Source organism: Cyanistes caeruleus, chromosome 10, assembly GCF_971803275.1.
Source record: "Cyanistes caeruleus chromosome 10, bCyaCae1.hap1.1, whole genome shotgun sequence".
Lineage (NCBI taxonomy): Eukaryota > Metazoa > Chordata > Aves > Passeriformes > Paridae > Cyanistes > Cyanistes caeruleus.
The window spans coordinates 10,491,044-10,513,416 of NC_141710.1; the positions used below are offsets into that span (position 1 = coordinate 10,491,044).

Sequence of the window (22,373 nt, forward strand, 5' to 3'; positions counted from 1 at the left end):
AACAGATAGGTAAATTGTAATTCAGAATTTTGTTTTTGAGGGTTTTTTGTGTTATTGTTTTGGCATACAAGATGTTTTACAACAATTGAATTTGGTTGCATGTTAGATGTGGAAGCAGTACTTTGTTTAGAGAAAATATGGAGGATAGCTTTTCACTGTTGCTTGGGTACATCTTGTTTCTTGACAAGAAATACGCTGTTATGTGAAGTTATTTTGGCAGAGTTTCTTGACAGGTTATGGCTTGCTCACTGTGATTAGCTAAGGATAATTAGTACTAATGGGCTCACAAAGAGCAGCTTACTCAGTTTGGGGCTGTCGGAAGTTGCAGAGGGGGTTTTTGTTATTTGTTTTTTCCCTCTTTTTAATGTGGCAAAGTAGTGTGAATGGGTCAGTTTAGTGGTCAGCATTCTGCAGTGCATTTACAAGCTGTATTAAAATGAAGATTAAAAATAATCTGTGTGTGAGCACGCATGCGCTTTGCTGGGCTGGGGGAGTCTGGTGGAGCTTCAGGGCTGTGAATAGAAACAGCTTTTCCAGCCGTGTTCCTGCTGCATATCCCTGGAGGTTGGGCTGCTGCTGGGAGGGAGAGGGGCTGGGGAAGGTGCTCTTGTCACTGCAGTCTCTACCATGGAGTGGGGATCACTGTTAACCCTGTCCTGGTGCTCCCTCCAGGCCGTGAGGGGTCCCCAGCTCTGTCCTGCTGCTCCCTTGCTGGGGAAGGGGTCCTGGCCCCGCTGGAGTGAGGTGCTGTGCAGATGGGTGGGGCACCAGTGACCCATGGGGGCAGCTGCTCCTCCTGGCACCTGCTCTTCAGGGTCAGCTCTGAGGCCAGGAATACAGGTGATGTTGTACTTCAGGCCCAAAGCAGGATTCTTCTTAGGACCATGTCTGCTTAGAACTGCACACCATGTTGCTCTGATTGCCCATGTTATGCTCATCAGTTTTTCTTTTTCCAATGAAGTTTGGCAAATTTTAGAAATTAAAAAATGGGTGTAATCTGAAATAATTTCCCTGATTTTCTTGCTTTTACTCTACTTGCCATGGTAGCTGCTTGTCTTGTCTTACATGTCAAGTTCTTCTGTTCCATTGGGACTTTTTGATGAATGTCTTGGTCACTTGATGGAAAGTGTACTTTCTAGACAGTTCAATGAAAGTATCCAGTAGTTGATGAAATTGTATGGATCAAAATGAGAGCTGATGTGAGATTTTGTAAGGGAGCTTTTTCGTTTGGTTGCTTTTGTAATACCCAGAAACATATTGGATGTATTACAGATGAAACTTTTGTAATGGGTTTTGTCGACTAAAATTTCTACTGTTTGTTTTTATGTTCTTATTTTACCTGCTAAATAGTTTCTAATTAACCTTAGAAATCATTCACAATAGATGCCCAGCTGTCTTGTTCGTTACAGAGTAATCTTGTTTTTGTGTTTACATAGTTTACATACTTTGCTACTTCTGACTGTTGTGTAGAATCTTACATCTTGGTGGTTTCAAATGTATTTTAAATACCTGATCATTTTCAGGTTATTGCAGATTTCCATCTCAACATGTGAGATGGAAAACTAAAATCAAACCAAAAATCCTTTGACATTCAGCTGGTTGCTGTTGAGAGCTTTACTTGCAGTAAAGAATTTGGAAACCACGTCATTATTTTAATAGATGTACACAGAATTCTTTTGGGAGAAGTAAAATGGGTACTTGGATTTTTAGCAGTCATGGGTTTCTGGGGACCATACTACACTAGAGACTATTTCAGTGCAAAATGCAAGCATAATTTCTGGGACAGGAGCCAGGGCTTAGGCTTGCTTCTGTCATCTTCCATTGGACAGTACATAGCACTGGGGTACAGCTGTGTTTGCTTTTGCTCTTTTCTGTGAAAGGTTAAAAAGTTCTGCACTTGATTCTCTCATGTAATCAAGTGTCAGTGGTAAGATGTTGCATAATGGCTTTGAAGTGCTTTTCTTCATACCCGGGTTATATCTCTGGCTTCTGATAGCACCCTTACAGCTAGAATATCCAATAAAAAATTGAATTTGTGTCAACATTTGGTTTTATTTTTGAATTAGAATGGTTTTAAAGATGGCTCTCAGTCCAAGCATTCAGTCCCTTCACTACTTTTAATAGCTCCCATACTTTTTGACAAAGTCTCTATATGTGTCCTTAAGCCTTAAAACAGAATTGCACACATTTTTTTACGTTGGTATTGAGTTACCGAAACAAGTTGAAGCTGGTAATATCTGTTTATTTGGTGAATTCAGTGGGCTTGCGGGGTCCCCGGGGTAGATTGGTAAAGCAGGTGTGTGTGTTAGGTTGGATAAATCTGAAGAGAAGGCTTGGTTTGTTTTCAAAAACTAGTGGCAGAAAGCATTTTCACATTGAGAAGTATCTTGTAACAGGACGTGTGCAGGATTGCTGTGTGTGGGGTCCCCTCAAATATCAACTATGTTATTAAAGCACCAATTGCTTCTTCCCTGGTCTGGATCCGGTGTAATAATTTTATCTTTTCCCTCAGTTCTTTCATCTTCCCAACAACCAGATGCAAAGCTAAAATTCCAGTAAACAAATGACAGTTTATTTTTCTAATGCACTGCTTAGTCAGTTTTGCCAGTTGTCCTGTATAGCCCAAAGAGTGTTTTTTAATGCTTCTCTCTTAAAAATAGATATGCCAAAATGTGCTATAAGCTCTAAGAATCAGAAAGTATTAAGGAAACCTCTTTGTATACATTATTGTGCACTGTGCATTACCTATGTATGCTAGAGGCGTATTTATGACTACAAACATTGTATTGCTAATTTCCCATTTTTGATTTTCAAAATAGGTAATGGAATTAGATGACACAAAAATAGTAATTTTTGCTTTTTCTTTACAGGATTGATCTTGCTATTCTATCTGGTATTCTATGGCTTCCTAGCAGCACTCTTCACATTCACAATGTGGGTTATGCTTCAGACACTGAGCAGTGATATACCGAAATACCGTGACCGGATTTCTAGTCCAGGTAACACTGTATTTATTTTTTCATAAACCTCTGTCTGGTTTAACAACTGAGATTCATTTGAGAGCTTTTTTTGAAGTATGAACTACTTACAGGAAATTGTGGTCATTATTCAGTTTCTTGCAGGTTGCAAAGGTAGAACTTGGTATGAGGCAGGTTATATATGTTTATAGCGTAAATTCAGGCAGTAGTTTTTTGTGTGTATGTACTAATGTTTGCTGTTTTTTCTTCTAAGTTCCTGTCAGTTGAATTTGTCATGTAGGCCACAATTTTGCCTGCAGATCCACACAGCATGCTGATGTAGAAGTGGGTTCATAGTTTAATCATTGCTTTAAAGATACTTTAAACCAGTTCTCTTGCATCAGGTGGAAGGCCACCTTGATTAGTGTTTGTAACTTTGCAGAAGGTACCAGAAGGCTGTACTGTAGGTGTGATCTGCTCAAGAGGATGTAAGGACTGTGGGACAGAGGCCTTTGCAAAGTTTTTATTACAATATTAGGTAGCTTCCAGCTGACATGGAATGTCTGTGGACTTCAGGGATTGTAGACCTGCTACGTTGGGATCCACAAGAGAAAGGGTTGTGTTTTATGGTGAAGCTAAGGCTGTGTAACACATAGCTGCTGCTGAAAGTGGTCTCTTGCTTCCTTTGTGTACTACCCACCTGTCTCACTGCTGGCTGCTTCAGGGAACTGTATGGTAAAAAAACCAGCCCTATACAAATAAAAATGAGTAATAAGGTGGCTTAATATCTTCCCCAATATAATAATATATTTGTGGAAGTGAAACCACATTTTTTAAAATACTTCTTCCTTTTGTTGAATGCAAAGCTCTTAAAATTGAACATCATGTTGCAGCTGTAACCACATTTAGGATGGTACAGTGATCTTTGTGTGAGCAAATTGCAGTTGGGCCTGTGAGATAAATGTCTCTGGATTCTGAACAGAATTTGTTTTGGTGTAGTGTTCTGGCTTCTTTAACAAGTGTCATATTGTGAGGGATTTTGAGGATTTGTGCTGTTTTTTCAAGGTTAAAATGGGACTAGATGCTGGAAAGAATAGCAAAAAAAAAAAAAAAAAGAGAGAATTAAAATAAATGAGGGAAAAAAAGGTGGTTTAGTTGACCATTTCTCTCCATGTCTGTTGTGGAAGTCAGAAGCACCTTAGTAGAGGGAGCTGTGGGTAGCTGTGGCTTAATGCCGATCTTGAGTGACATTTTTTCTCTCGTATAGTTCAGGGTATTAATTTTCCTCGGCTTTGAAATGAGTCATAAAGGATGTTTGTTTTTAAAAGTATGTATTCCACAATTAGTTTTTAACTGAAGAATTCCTGTAACATTTCTGAATTACATAACTTTATTAACCATGTCTTTAGTAACTCATACATTAAAGTTAATCAAATTGCCTGTTTCTGTTTCAGTGTTTCTCCTTAACTCTGTCGTTTTTCATTTGCAGTGAGACATGTAATGTTCCTGGCTGTAAACTTAAATTCTTTAAAAAAACCTAAAATCTGCAAACAAAACCTGGATGCCGTAGGTCAAAGGTTCTGCTCTTATGTTAAACATACTTTGAAATCTCACAATTGATTTATTTTATAATTGATATCTGACTTGCTTTGTACACTGGGCTAAAATAGTATAAATCATATCCAGATGATTTTAAAATCTTTTTTGTGAAATCTGTCCTGCAGTTCTAAAATAATTAATCTCTTTTACAATCCTAGATGTGATCCTATGCTGAGGCTGTTAATTCTGTTCCTCTAGAAGAGCTCAAATCCTGCATCTCTCACAGTCTGTGCATCAGTCCTTCAAATAGCTTTTTCTGTGGAATTTATACCGTAGTTCTTAGGCAGAATGAAATTCACTGGAAGTGGAGCAGTCCCTTTTTTGTAGGATGTTTCTGACATTCCCCTGAAGCAGTAAATCTCTTCAAATTATTTTTTCATTCATTGATGACTAGTTTAGTTATTTTGTCATATTCCTTTTGAAAAATACCGTTTAGGTCCTGAATTTACATTATAGTTCTGTAGATAATAATCTCTTATCCCCTAAAAGCATGTGTAAAACCTCTTCAGTGTTTTTTTCAGCCCTGCTACTAATTGCCTTTTATTTTGTTGAATCCCAGTTCAGTGTGAAGGCCAGAAGTTACTCTGATGGTGCAAAGTAGTCTGCAGTCAAAATAGTGTTTGTAGTTTTATATGGCCTGTCAGTCATTAAGGCCACTACTTATGGCTTCCATGAAAATAATTTAACTGCTGTTATTGCAAAAAAAGGGGATTTATGATTTATTTGGAATCCTGTAAGAGACCTAGAATAAAAATCATTAAATTGTATCTGTTTTTTTTTTAAAAAAAGCTGGAAGATATTTGTTGGTGATGAATTTCTAGTACAGATGTTTATTATTTGCAAGTTTTAAGTATTTGTAAATAATTTCTGCCTTTGGATGCAAAGCTTGGCCATTTCTGTAGGTAAATCCTCAATAGATCTGGGCTGCTGAACTACACTCTTGATATGCTTTACAAAACCTTACTGTGATGGTTGACTGCAGTAACCTAACTTTGTCTTCCCAGTGCAATCTTACACTCTTAAATGTTTATTATTTTATAAACAAGGCCTGGTGGTGGGTTTGTTTTGTTTTGCTGTTTTGGTTTTGTTGTTGTTTTTTGTTTTTGTTTTGTTGGTTTGTTTGTTTTGTGAGATTTTTACTTTCTGCCTTAAATTGAATTCATTTGAGAATCTAGTTTTAATTGGTTTTGCCAGAGGATAGGAAAACTACATGGCATCCTAAGATGATGCAATCGATTGCTGTGTAATTGCAGCTTCTTTCTTTATGTCAAATTTGACTTTGAACAAATAATTTTAATATTCTAATTTAGAAGAAAATTAATCTGATGAAGTATTGATTGGGTTTTGGATTTTTTGTGTTTCGTTTTGGTTTTTTTTCTTTCATGCAACTCCAATATCTGCTCTCAGCTTTACTTGAAGAGAGAGATGTATGGACACTCACCTGTTAATCACAGCCACAGGTTTTTTATCTGTGCTAATTATTTACAGTAAATAAGAGTTACCTTAAGGGAATAAGACAGTCAGTTATATACCCTTTTTTGAACTGATTTAATCTCTGCTGCAAAATCAGGTGGTGTGGTGCTATTTCATCTGCTACAGAAGCTGTGGTGAGTAATAGAAGCATCAGGTACCTGTGTAAGTGACAGCTCCTGGTGGCACAGGCTGGGTGTATCAGTGTGCCTTTTGCTTTCATCTGCTCCAGTGAAATTCCTCAGATTGAACTCCGCAGTTTTCTGGGCCATATGCTGGGAAGCAGGGGCAGTTCAACTCTTGAGAGGGCCAGCGCTTATGTTACTGCATGTCTGCCTTGTCCATCCTTCAGCTGAGGCTGGATTCAGCCTTTGGTGATCCATGTACCTCCTGCAGCTCTGGCTTCTGGCCATGGGTGGTTCTTGCCCCAGAGCCCCCAGCCAGCCCCAAAGGGAGCTGAAGCTCCCCCAGGGGACTGGGATGCTGTGGGGCACGAGGCAGCACCTGAGCATTGGCGGTTCACAGCCTGGCTGAGCCGTGCCCCTGGGGCTGTGTAAAGTGTCTTGTATTCCCCATGGAACAGGTGGCACCTAAACATTGTTTGAGGAGGTGGAGGAGAAGACTGAAAACTAACTTGGTTTGTCTGTTTTGACTGGGGTAACTTTCAAGCCACCTTTATGCATAATCAAATTTTTAAAAATAGTTTTTCTGTGTTTCTATGAGAATAATACAATCATAGCTTCACTCTGTATTGCCTAAAGCTTTGAACTATTCTTGAAGTGAAGGTTTTCTGGGTGTGGTTTTGGGTATTTTTTCAATTATTTTTTAAACTTAATTTGCTGTGTGTGGAAAGTGGATCAATAAAAATCTTTGATTGAAAGTGATTAAACTGCTGATTTTGCTTTTCCTAATCACTTGGGTTTGGTTTGTGAATTGCAGTTGTACATTGGGTTGGATAATATAATGCTGATTTTGATTATTGGCTTCAAACATGAAGTACCTTCCAATACTCTGGAATATAGGGGTAATATCAATGCTTCTTTACAGATGGTAGGCATTTTCCAATTATGGATATTTGAATAGGGGTTAGAGTGGCAAAGGAAAGATAAGTTGCTTAGCTCCTAACTTGAACTTTTTCTTTTTAAGGACTTATGATTTCACCAAAGCCAGACACTGCATTGGAATTTTACTTTAACAGGAGTGACAGCCAGTCATATTCAGAATATGTTACTACACTTCAAAGCTTCCTTGAATGTAAGTTACTTACAATTACCCAAGGAATTTAGGAGTCTTAATCTTGAGTACGTTATTTCATTTTTTGCTTGTAGTTACTAATTGCTAATGGAGATTAATGCAAGTTCAGGGTTACCATAGGTATGTGTGTTATAAAGGTCTATATGTTAAGAAAAAGGTGAGTATAATGCCTATATTGGACAGGGAGCCTGACCATGAGGAATAGTGCAGTACATAATGGAGAGTTTTGGGTGATGTGGTTATTTAAATACTGTAAGATGTAGAAATTACATATGCCAAAAGAATTCAATTAAAAATTACATAGGTCTTGTATTTGGAGACTAAGTTTATCAAGACTTACCTGATTAGTCTTAATCAAAATGATTTGGTAACTGAGTGAGAAACTTTAGTCTGAAGAACTTGAGTGTCTGGAAAAATGGGGCACACAAAGATGAAATTAATTGAATTTTATTGATTTTCACTCTGATACACAGTATCTACACACAGAAATATTAAAACACTGAATTTAGAACATGGAGAAAAGATAACACAGAACAAGTCTGAGGAATGGCAAAATTACTGGTTTGTCGTTATTTTACGTATGTGCCTATATGTACAGTTATTCTAATTATACGGAAGTCAGTTGAAAATATTAATAAGTTTAACCCTTCAGAAGTTGTAAGTCAGAATGAAGAAGGTACTGTGAAATCTCACCTGTGTGCATGAGTTGCTTTGTTAGTTACAGCTGTACTTAAATCTCTCGATTTTCATAGTTTTGGTGCCTAAAAGCTTCTATAAGTAGGCTTTTCTTTCAGAGCTCTGCCAAGGGTTCCTGGGAGGAATGCTGCACTTCATGATTGCCTGCCTCTCCTGCAGTTCTGTGGGTCTTGCATCAAGGATGAACTTTGCCTTTCTCCATTTTACCTTATTAGCTGGGAGCTGGGGTGTAAGGGATGAGAAGAAACCACAAAGTATCTTAAATGGGTGTAGTCTAACATTGGTGACAGAGTTGTCTGTGCACTTTAGAAACACAAGAAAGTGAGAAACAACTTGAGATGTTAGTATAATATATACTACCTGATGTAAATGTAGAGGCAATTTAATATTAATCATTGAAATACTTGCGAGTTTTCCTGTGTATTTGCGAAAGAAACGTGCAAAGGGAAAGCTTGTTGAGTTTCCAGGTGAAAACTTGACTATCTAAGTACATTATTGGATTAGAATATAATGTTAGTTTATAAACAGAAATTAATGAAGTTGTGATTATTGTTACAATTTAAAAAGCAGGAAAGCATTCTTCAGTAATATTCTTTATCTTTCAAGTATACTGCTACTTGTCTATAGGCTTTGAGAAAGTGCTTAAGATGGATCTAAGAGACAGCGCTCTGAAAATACTTCTTTGAGAAAACTATTAAGGCAGTAACACAATCGCTATTTATATAGGCATCTGCAGGTTTTGGTTACTTGTATGCTTTATACCATTGATTAACAAGGTGTTTTTGTTTCACAGCATATAATGATTCGAAGCAGTCCCAAAACATAGAATGTACCCCGGGAAAGATCTTTGATCAGAGTGATGCTGCTGTTAAAAAGGCTTGTCGATTTAACATCTCTGATCTTGGACAGTGCTCTGGGAAGGAAGATGCAAATTTTGGTTATTCTAAAGGAACTCCCTGTGTGCTTGTGAAAATGAATAGAGTAAGTGCCTACTTATTTTTCAGTTCTTAGTACAAGTGCTCCCAACTACTGCTGTATGAAAAAACTGCTGTGGAAAGGACTGAAATATGTGTTTGGTTTGCTACTCAAGATATTTGCATTTCTTGAACAGTGCAATTTACTGAAACATTGAGCAATTTCAGAGTAGTGTGAAATGACCTTTTTGAGCATTCTAATACAATACAAAGTACTGGCTTTGACTACTTACATCAAAATATCTGAATCCTGTTTTAAGAAGTATATTGTTCTTTGCTCTTAATTACTGTTCTGTGAAACAGATTATAGACCACTCTGCAAAGTAAAGTGTTTTATTTCATGTCTGTGTTGCAGAGCTCTAACTAGAATGTTATGCATTCTGTAACTCTTAAACTATGAAAGGTGGGGAAAACTTTACAATATATTTGACTTTTCAATGCTGTTACCTGTTACTTGAATTGCTAACTGGTTTGAGTCATTAAAATCACATGCTAAATGTAAAATAAGAGAACAGTACTTTCTGTGACTACTGTAACTGTTTTGAGTTAACCTGAATAAACTATTTAATTTAAAAATACTTTAAATCTTAGTCCTAGTTTAAAATTGTGTTCACATAAAAATGACACTGGATAGATATATTCCCTGTATGAACTAATAGTTATTAAGGGAAAAGTTCAAATTCAGTCTATAAGAGTGGAAAGGGGGGAAAAGTCTGTAAATATTTTAACTTTGTCTCCTTTAGGTAATTGGATTAAAGCCTGAAGGAGAGCCACATATACAGTGTACCCCTAAGGTCAGTTCAGAATGTAAGAAATAAGTGTGGTGTTTATTTTCCTTGTGATTACGATGAATAATGAAGTAGTTTATTTCACTCTTCCCTTCTTCATAGAGATTTTGCACTTTAGTTTGTTTTTCATCTTACTGTATGTCTAATTTAGTTTTAGCGTTTTTAATTTCTTCGGTGTACTTATAGAAACATTTTCTGATTGTTCTTTCATCCTTACATGTGTTTGAACTATCTGACTTGGTTTAGAGTTGAGGAAGATGCATACATGTATACTTGTGGTCTTGTTTGTTTATTTATTTATTTATTGTGAGTTATATTTTGTTTTCCCATTTCATAACCTCTATTTTTATTTTTTCTCCATGCTGCAAGTGCACCTTAGACAATTTTATAAATGATGGGTAAGACAACTGTGTGTGGAAACTAATGTTACCGCTCAAGTAAAAGTTGCCTTCAAATCAAGTATAAACTACTTATTATAACAGCTAATCTTTGCATATTTGTCATGTACCAATGGATTTACTCAGAATGTTTTATTACAATTATCATAATAATAATTACTTTGACTTATGGGTGTTTTTCCTAGACTGCTTGGGGAGCAGTGAAAGCGTTGGTAAGTTTGTAGCTTGAGCAAGGGGCAGAGTCCTGGCTTTTAGCTTCTGGTGACTGATAAAAGTATGGGCTGGGAAATATCAGCAGTGATAAGACAGACACTTTTAAGGGTTTCTGCCTTCATCCTAGATACCTGTGGTAGACACAGATTTTAATACTTGATTTTTGAGGGGATCTTTGAAAGTTTTGATCTCTCCATTACAGTCCATTGCAAGCAAAAGTGATTCCTCCTCTTACTTGAGACTGATTCCTTTGCTTCCATTCACAAACCTCACATTGTTCTCTTGAATAGAATAAAATAATTGGCCTCCTTCTGCTTCTACTAGTACTCTTTTTTTCTTTGACTTGTCTAATTCATAATTTTTTTTGCAATGTGATATCCCAGACTGGACAGAAGTTTTCCTCTAGCTGAGGTATTGTTAATTGACAGCGTTTCTCCATTTGTGATCACATCAAAAGCAAGGTGAATTTGCTGTTTGTAATACACTAGTCTTTATTTAATTGCTTTACAATTTAAATCATTCTTCTGGCTATTTCCCAGTCTGTATTTGTAGATGTGATTTCTCAAAGTTCACAGCTTTGAATTTCATTGGGCTATTTTTGGCCCCTCCTCTGTTACTTTTTTTTGTGATCATTTTAAAGGGATCAAGTTCTCTGAAGTGTTTTGCACTACTTACCCTGGTGCCATCAATGAATAAACTTGGATTTGCATCTCAAGTCCTTATTGAAACATGGAATAGGATCCAGAACAGTCACTTTCATTTCCACCAGAAATGCCTTGTGATGTGCTGAGAACTAATCTTCGGGTGATTCATAAAATATTGATGGCAATCCTATCTTATGATTGTATTTTTCAACTATTTTCTGTTGATGGTCTATGAGAAAATAGTAAAAACTATACTAAGCAGATGATACTTTTTCTTACCCTTTGGGATACATAAAAATTTATTTTGTGTGTTTTCTTGCATCTTCTTCCTGTAAGTATGAAGTTCTGCTACCATATCCACTTAAAATTTTTGTGATTTACACAAATGTGATGGTTTTGAATTTTAAAATTATTACTCTTATAAGTTCTTTAGTGACTTCAAGGGAAGTATTTGTCAGTCTTTGCTACTTTGAATGGATTTATTTTATCTTTATTAGCCTATTCTCACCCTAGTTCATAATAATTTACTTGCTTAGGATAGCTTAGGTACCAGTTGGAATTCATCCTTTTTTCAGATTTACTGTTCACTGATTTTTATTTTCCTTTCATCTCTGTCTTTAAATATTTCTTACAGTTAAGAGTCACAGAGTGGAAGAGGTTGGAAGGGACCACAGTGGTCCCACCTCCCTGCTCAATCAGGGTCATCCTAGAGCCCATGGCACAGTGTTGTGTCCAGACAGTTCTGGAGTATTTCCAGTGAGGGAGATTCCACACCCGCTCTGGGCTATATATTCCAGTGCATAGCAAAAAGGTTCTTCCTCCTGCTCAGATGGAACTTCTGTGCATCAATCCTACATATGTTGAGAGCAATTTGGAGAAGTGTCTGCCTTAACTTTCCACACCATCTGATTTTTGAATAGTATTTTTGCTTTTACAGGTCTCTCAAATACAGAATTAGGTTAATAGCTTCTGTCTGCACATCCTGCCAGTCTTGGCCACCTAAAACATCATTTTGAGTTTTTCAATTCGTGTTCTTCAGGCATTCTCCTGTGAGATGATTCTTTATTCTCCCTGCACATTTTTTTAATGGAAAAAATTTAGATAGATGGGTGATTTCAGAGTCAGCACACTTGTAGCTGGGGATGCTTCCCCCTCTACCCTCATGTAGTTGAGGCTGTCATCACTGCAATTTCTATAGATGAGGGAAGTGTGTGTTTGCAGTGGCAGACACTCATTACAGCTGGTTCTTCCTCCTGCACCCTGTAGGAGCTAACCTGCTGCAGTCTTGAGAATCTCCACAATGAGAAACAAACCAACAAAAGAGTCTGTCTCTTAAAAAGTTTGAAGATCGGCATTTTAGGTCTTTAGGTTGGGGCCAGAGTTGTGCAGTTTCACATGTGCTAGAACATCTTGAAGCAGTATTTCTTTCAAGTTAAGACAACCTTTACTGAAAACTGGTAAATTTGATGGGTTTTTTTTTGTTTTTAACTAGAGAAAAGAAAAAGGCCTTAATTCCAAAATACATATTTTTCTGCTGTTCATTGACTGTCTTGACTTTGTTAGGTATCACTTCTTAGTTGACAAGAATGAAGAATGGCTGTATGAGATAAAAATGCTCTTTGTCTTAATTTCTTCTTCTCAAGTGATTATAGACCATTCCTTCCCAAATTCTTTCCTTGGGTCTTTGTATATTATTTCAGCATCTGGTAAATTCTTCTTTCTAAACTACAGTCTTAATTAAGACCCAGTTAGTGGGGTGGAAGTCTGTCCAGCTAAATTGTCCAGTTTTTAGATTTGCTGGCTGTCGAGCAGCTCTTTGTGGAAACTAAATAAGTAGAAAAAGTGACACTCACTAATGGACTGATTCTTGAAGTTCTTGAGCAAATGCAGCTAGTTTAGGTGGTCTTTGGTTTGCTTTTATTTAATTGTGTAGGGATATTAATTAGGATTGCTTATTCAAGAAGATCTGTACGCCCCCAGCAGTTGCAGTAGATAGGCAGCTGCATGTCTCAGAGCCTCCCTGCTATTGCACTGATAGCCTAATGCATATATTTAGTGTATAGTGATGACTGCATGCATGCCTTGTATTCAGCTGCTCCAGAAAGCACTACTCCTATTTTCTTTGCCTATGTTATTCCGTATGCTGATTATTTAATCATTATTTCAGCAACGTATTTGAAAAGTGAATATTTTCAGCTGCATGATCTTTAAGTAATATACAGAATAATGGCAAAAATCAACATATTCCTGCTCAATAGTTATATATGCAACCTCAAGGTCTGAAATACTTAATAAATGTGTATTAATGATTGCAATAATTTAGACTGCAAAGAATGAGAATATGGCCATATCCTAAAAAAATACTGTATTGTTCTTTTGAGGAGGTGAAAATAAGGTAAACTTGAGCTGTGGCTTGTTCTTAAATATGTTTTGATTTTACTGCAGTTGTCTTCTGAACTTTGTAGGGTATCTGTTTAAAATTACAGCTGTTGTATATGGTAACAGGCAATGAAACTTGTTAATACACTTTGAACTGGTGAATTACATGGAACAAGCAGTGATGTTCTGAACTTACCTTTAGCATTTTGGAGAGGTTGTTCTAGTAACACTTCTCTTGGTTATGGCAATATATTTCATTTGTTACAGAAAGACACATTAGATGTGGGCTTTTCTAGTGGTTTGAACTTGCAGCAGTTTGATATTCTACCAGGATATGCAGTCTTGAAGAATGTTATATATAGGGAGAGGTGTTTGTGTATTGCTATACTGATAGCCTGTATCTGGACAGCTCAGTCACACATACATATTTTATGTATTTTATGGATTGAGTAACTCCTTAGTCAGAAATTAGGCAGCAGCTTTTTCGGTAGCTGCTTCTTATTCCAGGATTTGGGGTTGCAGGGGCCAGTTGAGTGATATGGCCTGTTTCTGTATACATTGTTCCTCTCAGGTGGTGATATAACTCCAGCAACATCACCATTTTAACCATTTGGGTTTCTTCTTACCTGGCCTATATTTGAAGGATAGAGGGCACCTAATGTTAGGAATGACACTGTTGCAGAGAGGTGTCTGTGGTTCTCTGTGAAGGCTTGAGAGGCTTAAAAACCTGACTTTAAACAGCACATGGTTCACCTAAATACACAGACTTGTTTGGGGGTACTTGGGATTTTAATTATATATGGGGGGATTGGATTGTTAAATAACTCAATACAATGAACATACTCTTGCCCTTCCCCATTTCTTTGACACCTAAGTATGAAGGCAAGCTGTCTTTGACTTGATTGTTAAGTTTAGTACTGCTAATCCTTACTGCAGCAGATGTGTGCAGCATGTGACTGTTTGCCAAGAGAAATCTGGTTTGAGTTATTCTGTGAGTTTGTAAGTCAGTTGCTCTTTTTTAGCTATCTTGCACTTTTATCATTAGGTGATCATTTTAATTTTGTGTTCATTTTCATGTAAGCAAATGTTAACTTCTACTTCTGTTGCTGTCTGCAATTACAGGAAGAAGGTGTGGTTAACATAAATTATTTTCCTCCTAATGGTGCGATGGACTTGATGTACTTCCCCTATTATGGGAAAAGCTTGCATGTAAGTATCCCTTAATGATGGTCTTCACTTTCAATGTTTAGTTTCTGTGTGCATTTACAGTTGCTAGTAGCAGATTAATTCTGAAGTTGGAACCTTGTAATGAGGTACTGCTAATGAATATTGCAGATGTAGACTTTGCACAGCACTCAGTGAGGCTGGAGACATGCTTTGACAGACATGAACAAACTGGGCATTGTCCTAATGGAGGAGTGGCTGCACACAGCAGTCTTGAGAGTGGCTGCTCTTTTTTGCTCATTGAAATGTTTTGGAGTCTTTTTGAATGCAGGGAAGGGCAGGAGAAGTAAACTGGGTCTTCATATTGCAATACACTTTCTAACAGTTAATCCTTGGCGTTCCTGTATAGGATATTAAGTTTATAAGTCCTTATGGTGGTGTTAATTATATTTCATTGTGGCTCTGCATGTTACGTTTCCTATTTGCCTCATTTTATGAGGAAGGCCTTCAAGGTAGTAGATAGGTCTGGGGTTTTTTTTTTAATTACTGTTGTTAAAACCCCAAACTCACTACTTTATGAACACAGAATACATACAAGTAAAACTCCAGTCTTTCAAACTCCAGTCTTTTGAAACTTGAATTTAGTTAATTTTTATTTTTTTTGCATCAACTTATCACTGTATGCAGAAAATCTGTACCTTCTATAAAATAGAAAATTATATTGCCTGTTACTGTTATTTAGTCTAATAAACATTGTTCACCATTGATGATAAAGGTACTTTTTACAAATCTATTATATCCATAGTGTATCATGGTGGGTAGTTGTAATTTCTCTAAAGTGATTTTTATATTAAATTACTCCTTTGTCAGTTAATTTTCCAGTGTTCTTTATACTTGCAGAAGTTATATAACCTTTTTTATCCTCCCATGGCTTTTATTACTGAGGAAGGAGTTTGTTTTTCTTCAACATTTGCTTTCATGTTACTTCTGGGTAGTTCTGTATTTTCCATTTTGTTGCCATGTTGTGAATTGGTACCCCATCTGTTCACTTCAGCATGCAAATTAAAGAGAGATTGCCTGTGCTTCCAACAGCTGGAGTCGGTACAGACTCTCCCTTTCTTGGAATGAAAGAATAGGGAAGCAGAGCACTGCTTCCCTAAGAAATGCAAAATACAGCATCTGTGGACCTTGACATGTCAAGACCCAGTTTGTACCAAAGATGGGATGAAGAACTTTACTAACAAAATTCCCATCTTGCTGCTATGCTGATGGAAAATGAAAGATTATGAAAAGATGCTAATGAAGATAAACAGAACACAGTGCTATTCCTTGAGTGAATTAGGTGACTTAGAAAAAACTTGGTTATTATTATTCTCACCCCCCACCCCCCCAGTTTTTGGTTCATTGTCCTTTCAAGTTCACTTTGTCATGTGGAACAGGGGGCTATGGTTTTAGGATTTCTTGCTTTTGTGAGGCCTAATTCTCTTAACATTAGCACAGTGAGAAAAAGAAGAGGCAGTAAAGAAGAGTTGTGAGAAGTTTGAGTATTTGACTAGGTCTCAAGGGGCCTGATTGATTTCTTGGCTATGCAACAGAATTTTTAAATTATATCAGTGTGGAACTGTTAAATTACTTTATTATGTAAAGGAGATAAGAAGATTTGAATAAACTTGCTTCTCCTGTTCAGGTAGGAGCCAGAAAAGTACTAATATCTTAGAATTTTGTGGTCCTGGATGGTTCTTTGTCTTTTGCTGCTTAACACAATGGGCACAACTCTGACCTTGGAGAATGTTCCCATTTTTAGATGATCTGACATGGTTAATGAGGATACTACTTCTCTTCCCTCTTCTTCCTCCAGATTTATTCTGCGTAAAAGTCCATTCTGATATAATCTCTTTTCAAAACATCATAGAAATTTGTGTGCCCCTTTGGAAAACCCTTGAGGGTGAGAAGACTTCTCTCCCTGAGGAAACATGAGGATTTTAGTTATAATTTTCAGAAAACTCAAAGTGTGGTATCACAACTGGAAAGTTTTGAGGGAACCTTGCCTAGCTGCATCTCATCCCTCCCAGACTGAAGTTTATGGGAGCACAGGAAAATTTCACATCTAGTATCACTATCCAATGAAAGCAGCTACTTCAATCTACTTCATCCTAGTGCTTCATATTAAAGATTTTAGCATATCTACTTCCATGTCATCATCCTTTGTACATGAGACTTCGAATATTCTGTAGTGTGTTCTTTGGTAGAGAAGATAGCTTAAAACCAACAGAAATGTGTTAGAGTCTTTTAAGTTAATGAGAAAGGAAAAAGTCTTAACACAAAATTTTGTTCAATTAAAATTTAAGGTTTATACTTACATAATACTCTAGTGTTGTATTAGTCCACAGACTTACATGAATTTTTACCTGGTAAAGAATTTTGCTTAATCAGCAATCAGCAGTACTGACCCAAAAGTATTAATAAATTATGGAAGTGCTTCATGAACATGGCATAAAATACTGCCTTAACAGTGTATAATAAGCTCTTTATTATATTAAAATAAAACATAATAATATAATCTATTATTTATCATATAGGCACTTTATATGAGAATGCAAGTTATTCTTACTGAATTGGATGTAGGTACAATTTTGTGTTGACAAAAGAAAGGAATTGATTCTACTCTCTTTTTTAATTTTTTAGTAGTCACCAATTGATATTGTTCCACTGAAAATTACTGACCTGGAGGGAGACTGTCAGGATGTTCAAGGAAAGGTTTCTGTGGGAAGTTGTTAAACAGATAACATCTTTCAGGATGGTTTGTTGCTGAGGAAGTAAATGGGATAGGGGAGAAGAGAAGCTGGTTTATTAGTGTTTGTTGAGTCATGCTTTTGAAAAAAAAAACCAAAACACTTTAAACCCTGCTAGAAAAGTTGCATTCTGTAGCAGATTAGCCACACCCTGCCAAACCAAACCCAAAACATGCAGAAGAGTCAATAGAACAAGTTGGAAAACACGAATTTCTGAGGTTCTTTCATTGAAAGTTTCTAGAAGAATTGGACCTAATAAAATAGAGAGGGGTAAAGTCATATGTCTCTTGAAAGCACTGTCTGTGACTCAAACTATGCTGAATATACTAGTTAAGAAATAGTGTGAAGAATGTATTTCCTAACCTGGGAAAAAGAAGTTTGTCTGAATCAGATTGGACTTTGAAAAGTTTGGTTCTTAATTAGCTTTTTTTCCTAACTGTTCTGATGGATTAAATGTTAATTTAATGCTAACTTATTCTTGGTCTCTCAAATATTTTCCCCATCTTTCTGTTTACTAGGCTCACTATTTGCAGCCTCTAGTGGCTGTTCAACTAGCAATTACCCCCAACGGTACCAAAGAAGAAATAGCTATTGAGTGTAAGATCCTGGGCTCACCTAATTTAAAAAATCAAGATGACCGTGACAAGTTTCTGGGACGAATTGCCTTCAAAGTTCTGATGTCTGAATAGCTGGAGTAAACACTCTCCACAAAGTAAATGTTGTGTTGTCTGTTTTGGATCAGCTGGACATGCCATTCTAGGATATGAGACCACCTTGAAGAATGTTAAGGTGGTTTATGGCGTTCAGGGTAGCATAATAATATGCTTCCAAATTGTATGTTTAAATTCCCTTAAAATAAATGCCTATCCTGCTTTTTGCCTGCCCCATTGGAACAGTGTACAGACTATAGTTATGTCATAGGGACCTGTAAATAGCTGTTTTCAAACACATAATAATGGTGACCTTTGTCCTGCTCAAAAATGTGGTTTTATCCTCCAAGTGAGTGTCTCAAGCTTAATGTGCTGTGCTCTGTAAATATTGTATTGATTTAACACTGGTTTAACTGTCATATCTCAATGCTGACACAGTTAGAGGGTTAAATAATAAATGGTACCTGATTGACATAGTGATTTCTTTGTAAGAGTAAACACCTCCAGCAGAAATCGTGTGTATGGGAGTGGGTGGGTCAGTGGATGGATGGCTGTGTGGAGATGCCTTAAATTGTAGACTGGGTGGCGTGGGAGAACTGAAGTGGATTTTAAGAGTTGTTATGGATATCTGAAAGTAAGTGCTCAACTAGTACTTTCTTGTGCTTGTCACTGTGCAAGTATTGTGTACATGTAATACTTGGTATAGAGTTTGGTGTTCTAGCTGAGGAATTGAACCTTTCTTTGTGTTGTTAATTGCTTGTAATATGTGGAGCACAAATAAAAATCTATACAATATTTTGAAACTTTTTAGTTCAGAAATATCAGTAGAAAACAATTTAAATAGTTTAGGATCCTGGTAACAGTTGTACAACAGAGCTGCTTGAAAGAAGTGGCCTCACTATTGTGGGAATAGGCTTTGATTTTCCAATTTAAAAATTTCTGGAAGAACCTCTGTTAAAGAAAAAAAAAGGAAAAAGAAAGGATTGTCTTGATTAAACATTCTTGTTTAATTTATATTATCTGTTTTGTCGCATCATTTTACCATCTCACGTTTTCATCTGCTCTTTCATCTTGGACTTTCTGTGTATTTCATCATCATCCATTAAGAAAATTGGTGTCATCAACTGCTTTATAGAAATACCCTGTTGACTTAGGGTTAATTACTTGCAGTGTAACTTAAAGTGCAGCTGCTAAAATGACTACAACCAGCCTGGTTTACTTGTGACTGCTGCTCACTTTGAGCCAGGCTGAGCCATGCTGTTGGGCTGACCTGGGCAGTTGAGCTGACATGCAGTTTGTATTACTCTTCCCCAAGGTCTTTGTGTCTTTCGGTCTTGGGGGGGTGGTCTTGAGCACGTGGTTCACATTCTGATATCTTCCCAATATTAAAGACCACAGCAAATCTGCATTTGTGTAAATACCTGTATGTTGTGCTAGTTAGGCCCAAATTTGTTACTTAACAACTTTTATACCTAATTATTACAGTGGTTTTTAATATTTTATTTAAACAAATTAAATGAAGGATTTCTAAAATTCAAGATTCAGTCTTAATGCCCTGCTTTAAGATTGGGGCCAGTCAAAGCCACATTAGTGAAAAACTTTTAACAGCTGTGCAAGCCTACACTGATGCACAGTTGGAGGAAGCTGCTCTTAATGGGACTTGAACAGTGTCTTAAACCTCATTAAAATAGTTTTATATTGATCTGATACCATTCAGCATGCTTTTTGTTGTCTACAAAAGAAAGTTGTTGTTCCTACAATATGCAATGAATATTTTTGTAATAATGGCATGCATTAATACTGAATGAGATGTTCTTTCAAAATATTCCATTACTAATGTTTTAAATGATGCACTTTTAGAGCTGGGATACCTGGCTTCTTGAAGATATGACTAATTGCTTCTCAGTGTATTAATACTGCCTGAAAGTATTTTAATAGTTGTGAGGGACCTTAAGTGTAGATGTTGCATCTGACAATGAAAAGGACTAGCTTCATGTAAAAACTCTCACATTTGTGTTCACTTAGGAATGGTAAGAAGTTCTGGAGAAACACTCAGTTTTCAAATGAGCTTGTTTTTTGCAACAATTTCTCTTTTGACTTGTCTATAGACAAAGCATGAAATGGCAACTTTTCACCAGCACTTTTCAGACAGGTAAAACTCAATAAACTCCTGTTCTCCCTAGATGCTGTACAAGTGTTGTTTTGTTGTTTGGTTGTTGTTTCTTTTTTTAATTGAAACATGTAAGGATTATTGGGGTGAGAGGGTGGGGAGAAGAGAGAAAAAAACACAGCTTTTGGAAGGGTTCAGCTATCAAACGTAAAATGTATGTGGGTAGTAAGTGTAGTGTTAAGCTATTAAACTGAAGTATTTCTCATTTTTATTTCTGTGTCTTGAATAGGTAAAGAATATAGCGCTTATCTGTAAACAGGGGTACAGACTATTATGATAGGATTACATTACTGTTTTCCTTCATACGAACTTTAGAGTAAAGGTTTCTTAGGCTTCATTTGAAATTATGAATAAATACTTAAATTTACTGCTATGTTACCATAAACCTGAAATGTTTTACTTTTATACTGGTCAATTCTTACTAGTAACTTTTAGTGCCTTCAAATCTGGAACAAGGACTTTTAATTTCAAACCATTAAAATTGCCAGTGTGTGTCCAAATCAGCAGAGGTGCCTTCTGCTTGCCATGGCTCACTCCCCCTGCCACCCCCCATGTGAACACACACACAGGGTTACAGGGAAAGCTGAGGAGAAGCTTATCAGACAAAATGAGCTGTAATGCTTTATTTACATCCATCATGCAGTAGATAAGATGATCCCTTGAGGACAGATGACATTTAGCACTGACTGGCAATTACTTCCGGCTGGGGATTATGCTGCTTATAGAACAGTAGTGAAGGAAACTTTCCTCTTGCATTGAAATGTCTGCTGCAGTAGTTCCCCAGCAGCAGAGAGAAAATCTGGATGGAAATGAAGAGTAGAAGAAAGAGTTGTAGACTCTAAGGGAGTTGTGAATCAATATGGAAACAAAAACAAGAGTGGGGAGGCTGGGTGTTGTGTTTTGTGTTTTTAATCCCCTGTACCCCGCCTCTCTCTCAGTAGGAGATTTGGAAAGGAAAAATATCTTTCTCAGCACCAAGCCCTTCTCAATGATTTCTTACTACTTTTTAAATGCAATGTTCTCAGGAACCTGGATTTGCCCTATTTAAGTCTACCTCTCTGTGAAGCTTATTCATCATTACTTTTGGAGAGACTGAGTTAAATAGAGCTTGAAGCTGAACAAGAGCTTTGCATCAGAGAGTACACTTTGGTTTTAAAAAACAAAATGGGTCTCCTGTGATAGAGAAAATTGCATAATTTAAGGTTTTCTGGAAAAATCCTTGATGCTAAGGGGATGTGGGCAGCTTTGAGTATGGATTTCAAAACCTCAGAATGCTCAAAGCTTTAATCTTAAAGGTTTTTGCAGTTATTCAGAGCTTTGATTTCCCTGCTGGTGGAATTGCTAATCGTCATCTTGGTAGCTGGACACTTTGTTAAAACACCTCAGCATTCACACTAAGTCTACTATCAAATTACTGAAGCCTTTTAATGAATTTATATTTACAGTTTGTGTTAGTATACCTGAAAACTACTGCTTTTGTTCTTAAAAATATTCTGTTAATGTCCTCTACCGCAAAAAATCTTTCATTTAGACAGATTACTTTTTTTTCATTGTATTAATAGAATATGTGAGGTATCAATTTGTTCAGAAACTGCTGTTCAGCTTTGCCTGTGGGTCAGATCTAGCTCTGAACCTGTTGGGAATAGAAAAAGCTTCATTTTCAAGGGCAGAACTCTGCTCTCCCTTTGCTTCAGGCTGTTGCAAATGTGGAAATGACCTGAGGTTGATTGTGTGTTCTACTCATGTACACTAGGGGAATAGAATTATTTAATGTAGTTCAGCCCATCCTCTACATCAATACTGAGTTGTTTTTCTGGTTTGGTATTTATTTCCTTTCTTTTAGGTAACACCACATGGGGTTTCCTTCCAGTTTCTTTTTGAGGAACATCACTTCTGTATTGGAAGCTTTACTTGTATTAGCTGTGCTGAGAGGAGAAATCACTGAAGTAACTTTCATCCTCAGCTGTTTGGCATCATGAATCTTTATCCTGATGCTTGTTTGGTTACAGATGTTGGCTACACACCAAAAATGGCACTCCTTTACTTTAAAAGTTTCCTGACTGAATAGTCAGTGTTGCTATAGAAAAAACATTCATCATTGAGGCCTCATTTTACAGTAGTGTTGCAACAGAAATTGTCCTTCAGTTAAAACACGTAAAACTGACATTGTCTTGTTGGAAGAAGCATTTTAATATAGAAGATCAGAGTGAGTTCCTCTGTAAGAT

At 36.7% G+C, this 22,373-nt stretch overlaps 1 protein-coding gene across 2 annotated transcripts in view; it reads left to right on the forward strand.

Annotated features, from left to right (window-relative positions):
- The window catches only part of ATP1B3 (ATPase Na+/K+ transporting subunit beta 3), a 32,669-nt gene extending 12,509 nt beyond the window's left edge, over positions 1 to 20,160 (forward strand). For both annotated transcript variants that reach the window (XM_086844992.1, XM_086844991.1), the window contains exons 2-7: positions 2,871 to 2,999; positions 7,173 to 7,280; positions 8,770 to 8,957; positions 9,694 to 9,744; positions 14,495 to 14,581; positions 17,847 to 20,160. In XM_086844992.1, the coding sequence (XP_086701118.1) occupies positions 2,933 to 2,999; positions 7,173 to 7,280; positions 8,770 to 8,957; positions 9,694 to 9,744; positions 14,495 to 14,581; positions 17,847 to 18,017 (672 nt within the window). In that variant the 5' untranslated portion in view covers positions 2,871 to 2,932 and the 3' untranslated portion in view covers positions 18,018 to 20,160. The remainder of the gene's footprint in view (positions 1 to 2,870; positions 3,000 to 7,172; positions 7,281 to 8,769; positions 8,958 to 9,693; positions 9,745 to 14,494; positions 14,582 to 17,846) is intronic.
- The last annotated feature ends 2,213 nt before the right edge of the window (positions 20,161 to 22,373 follow it).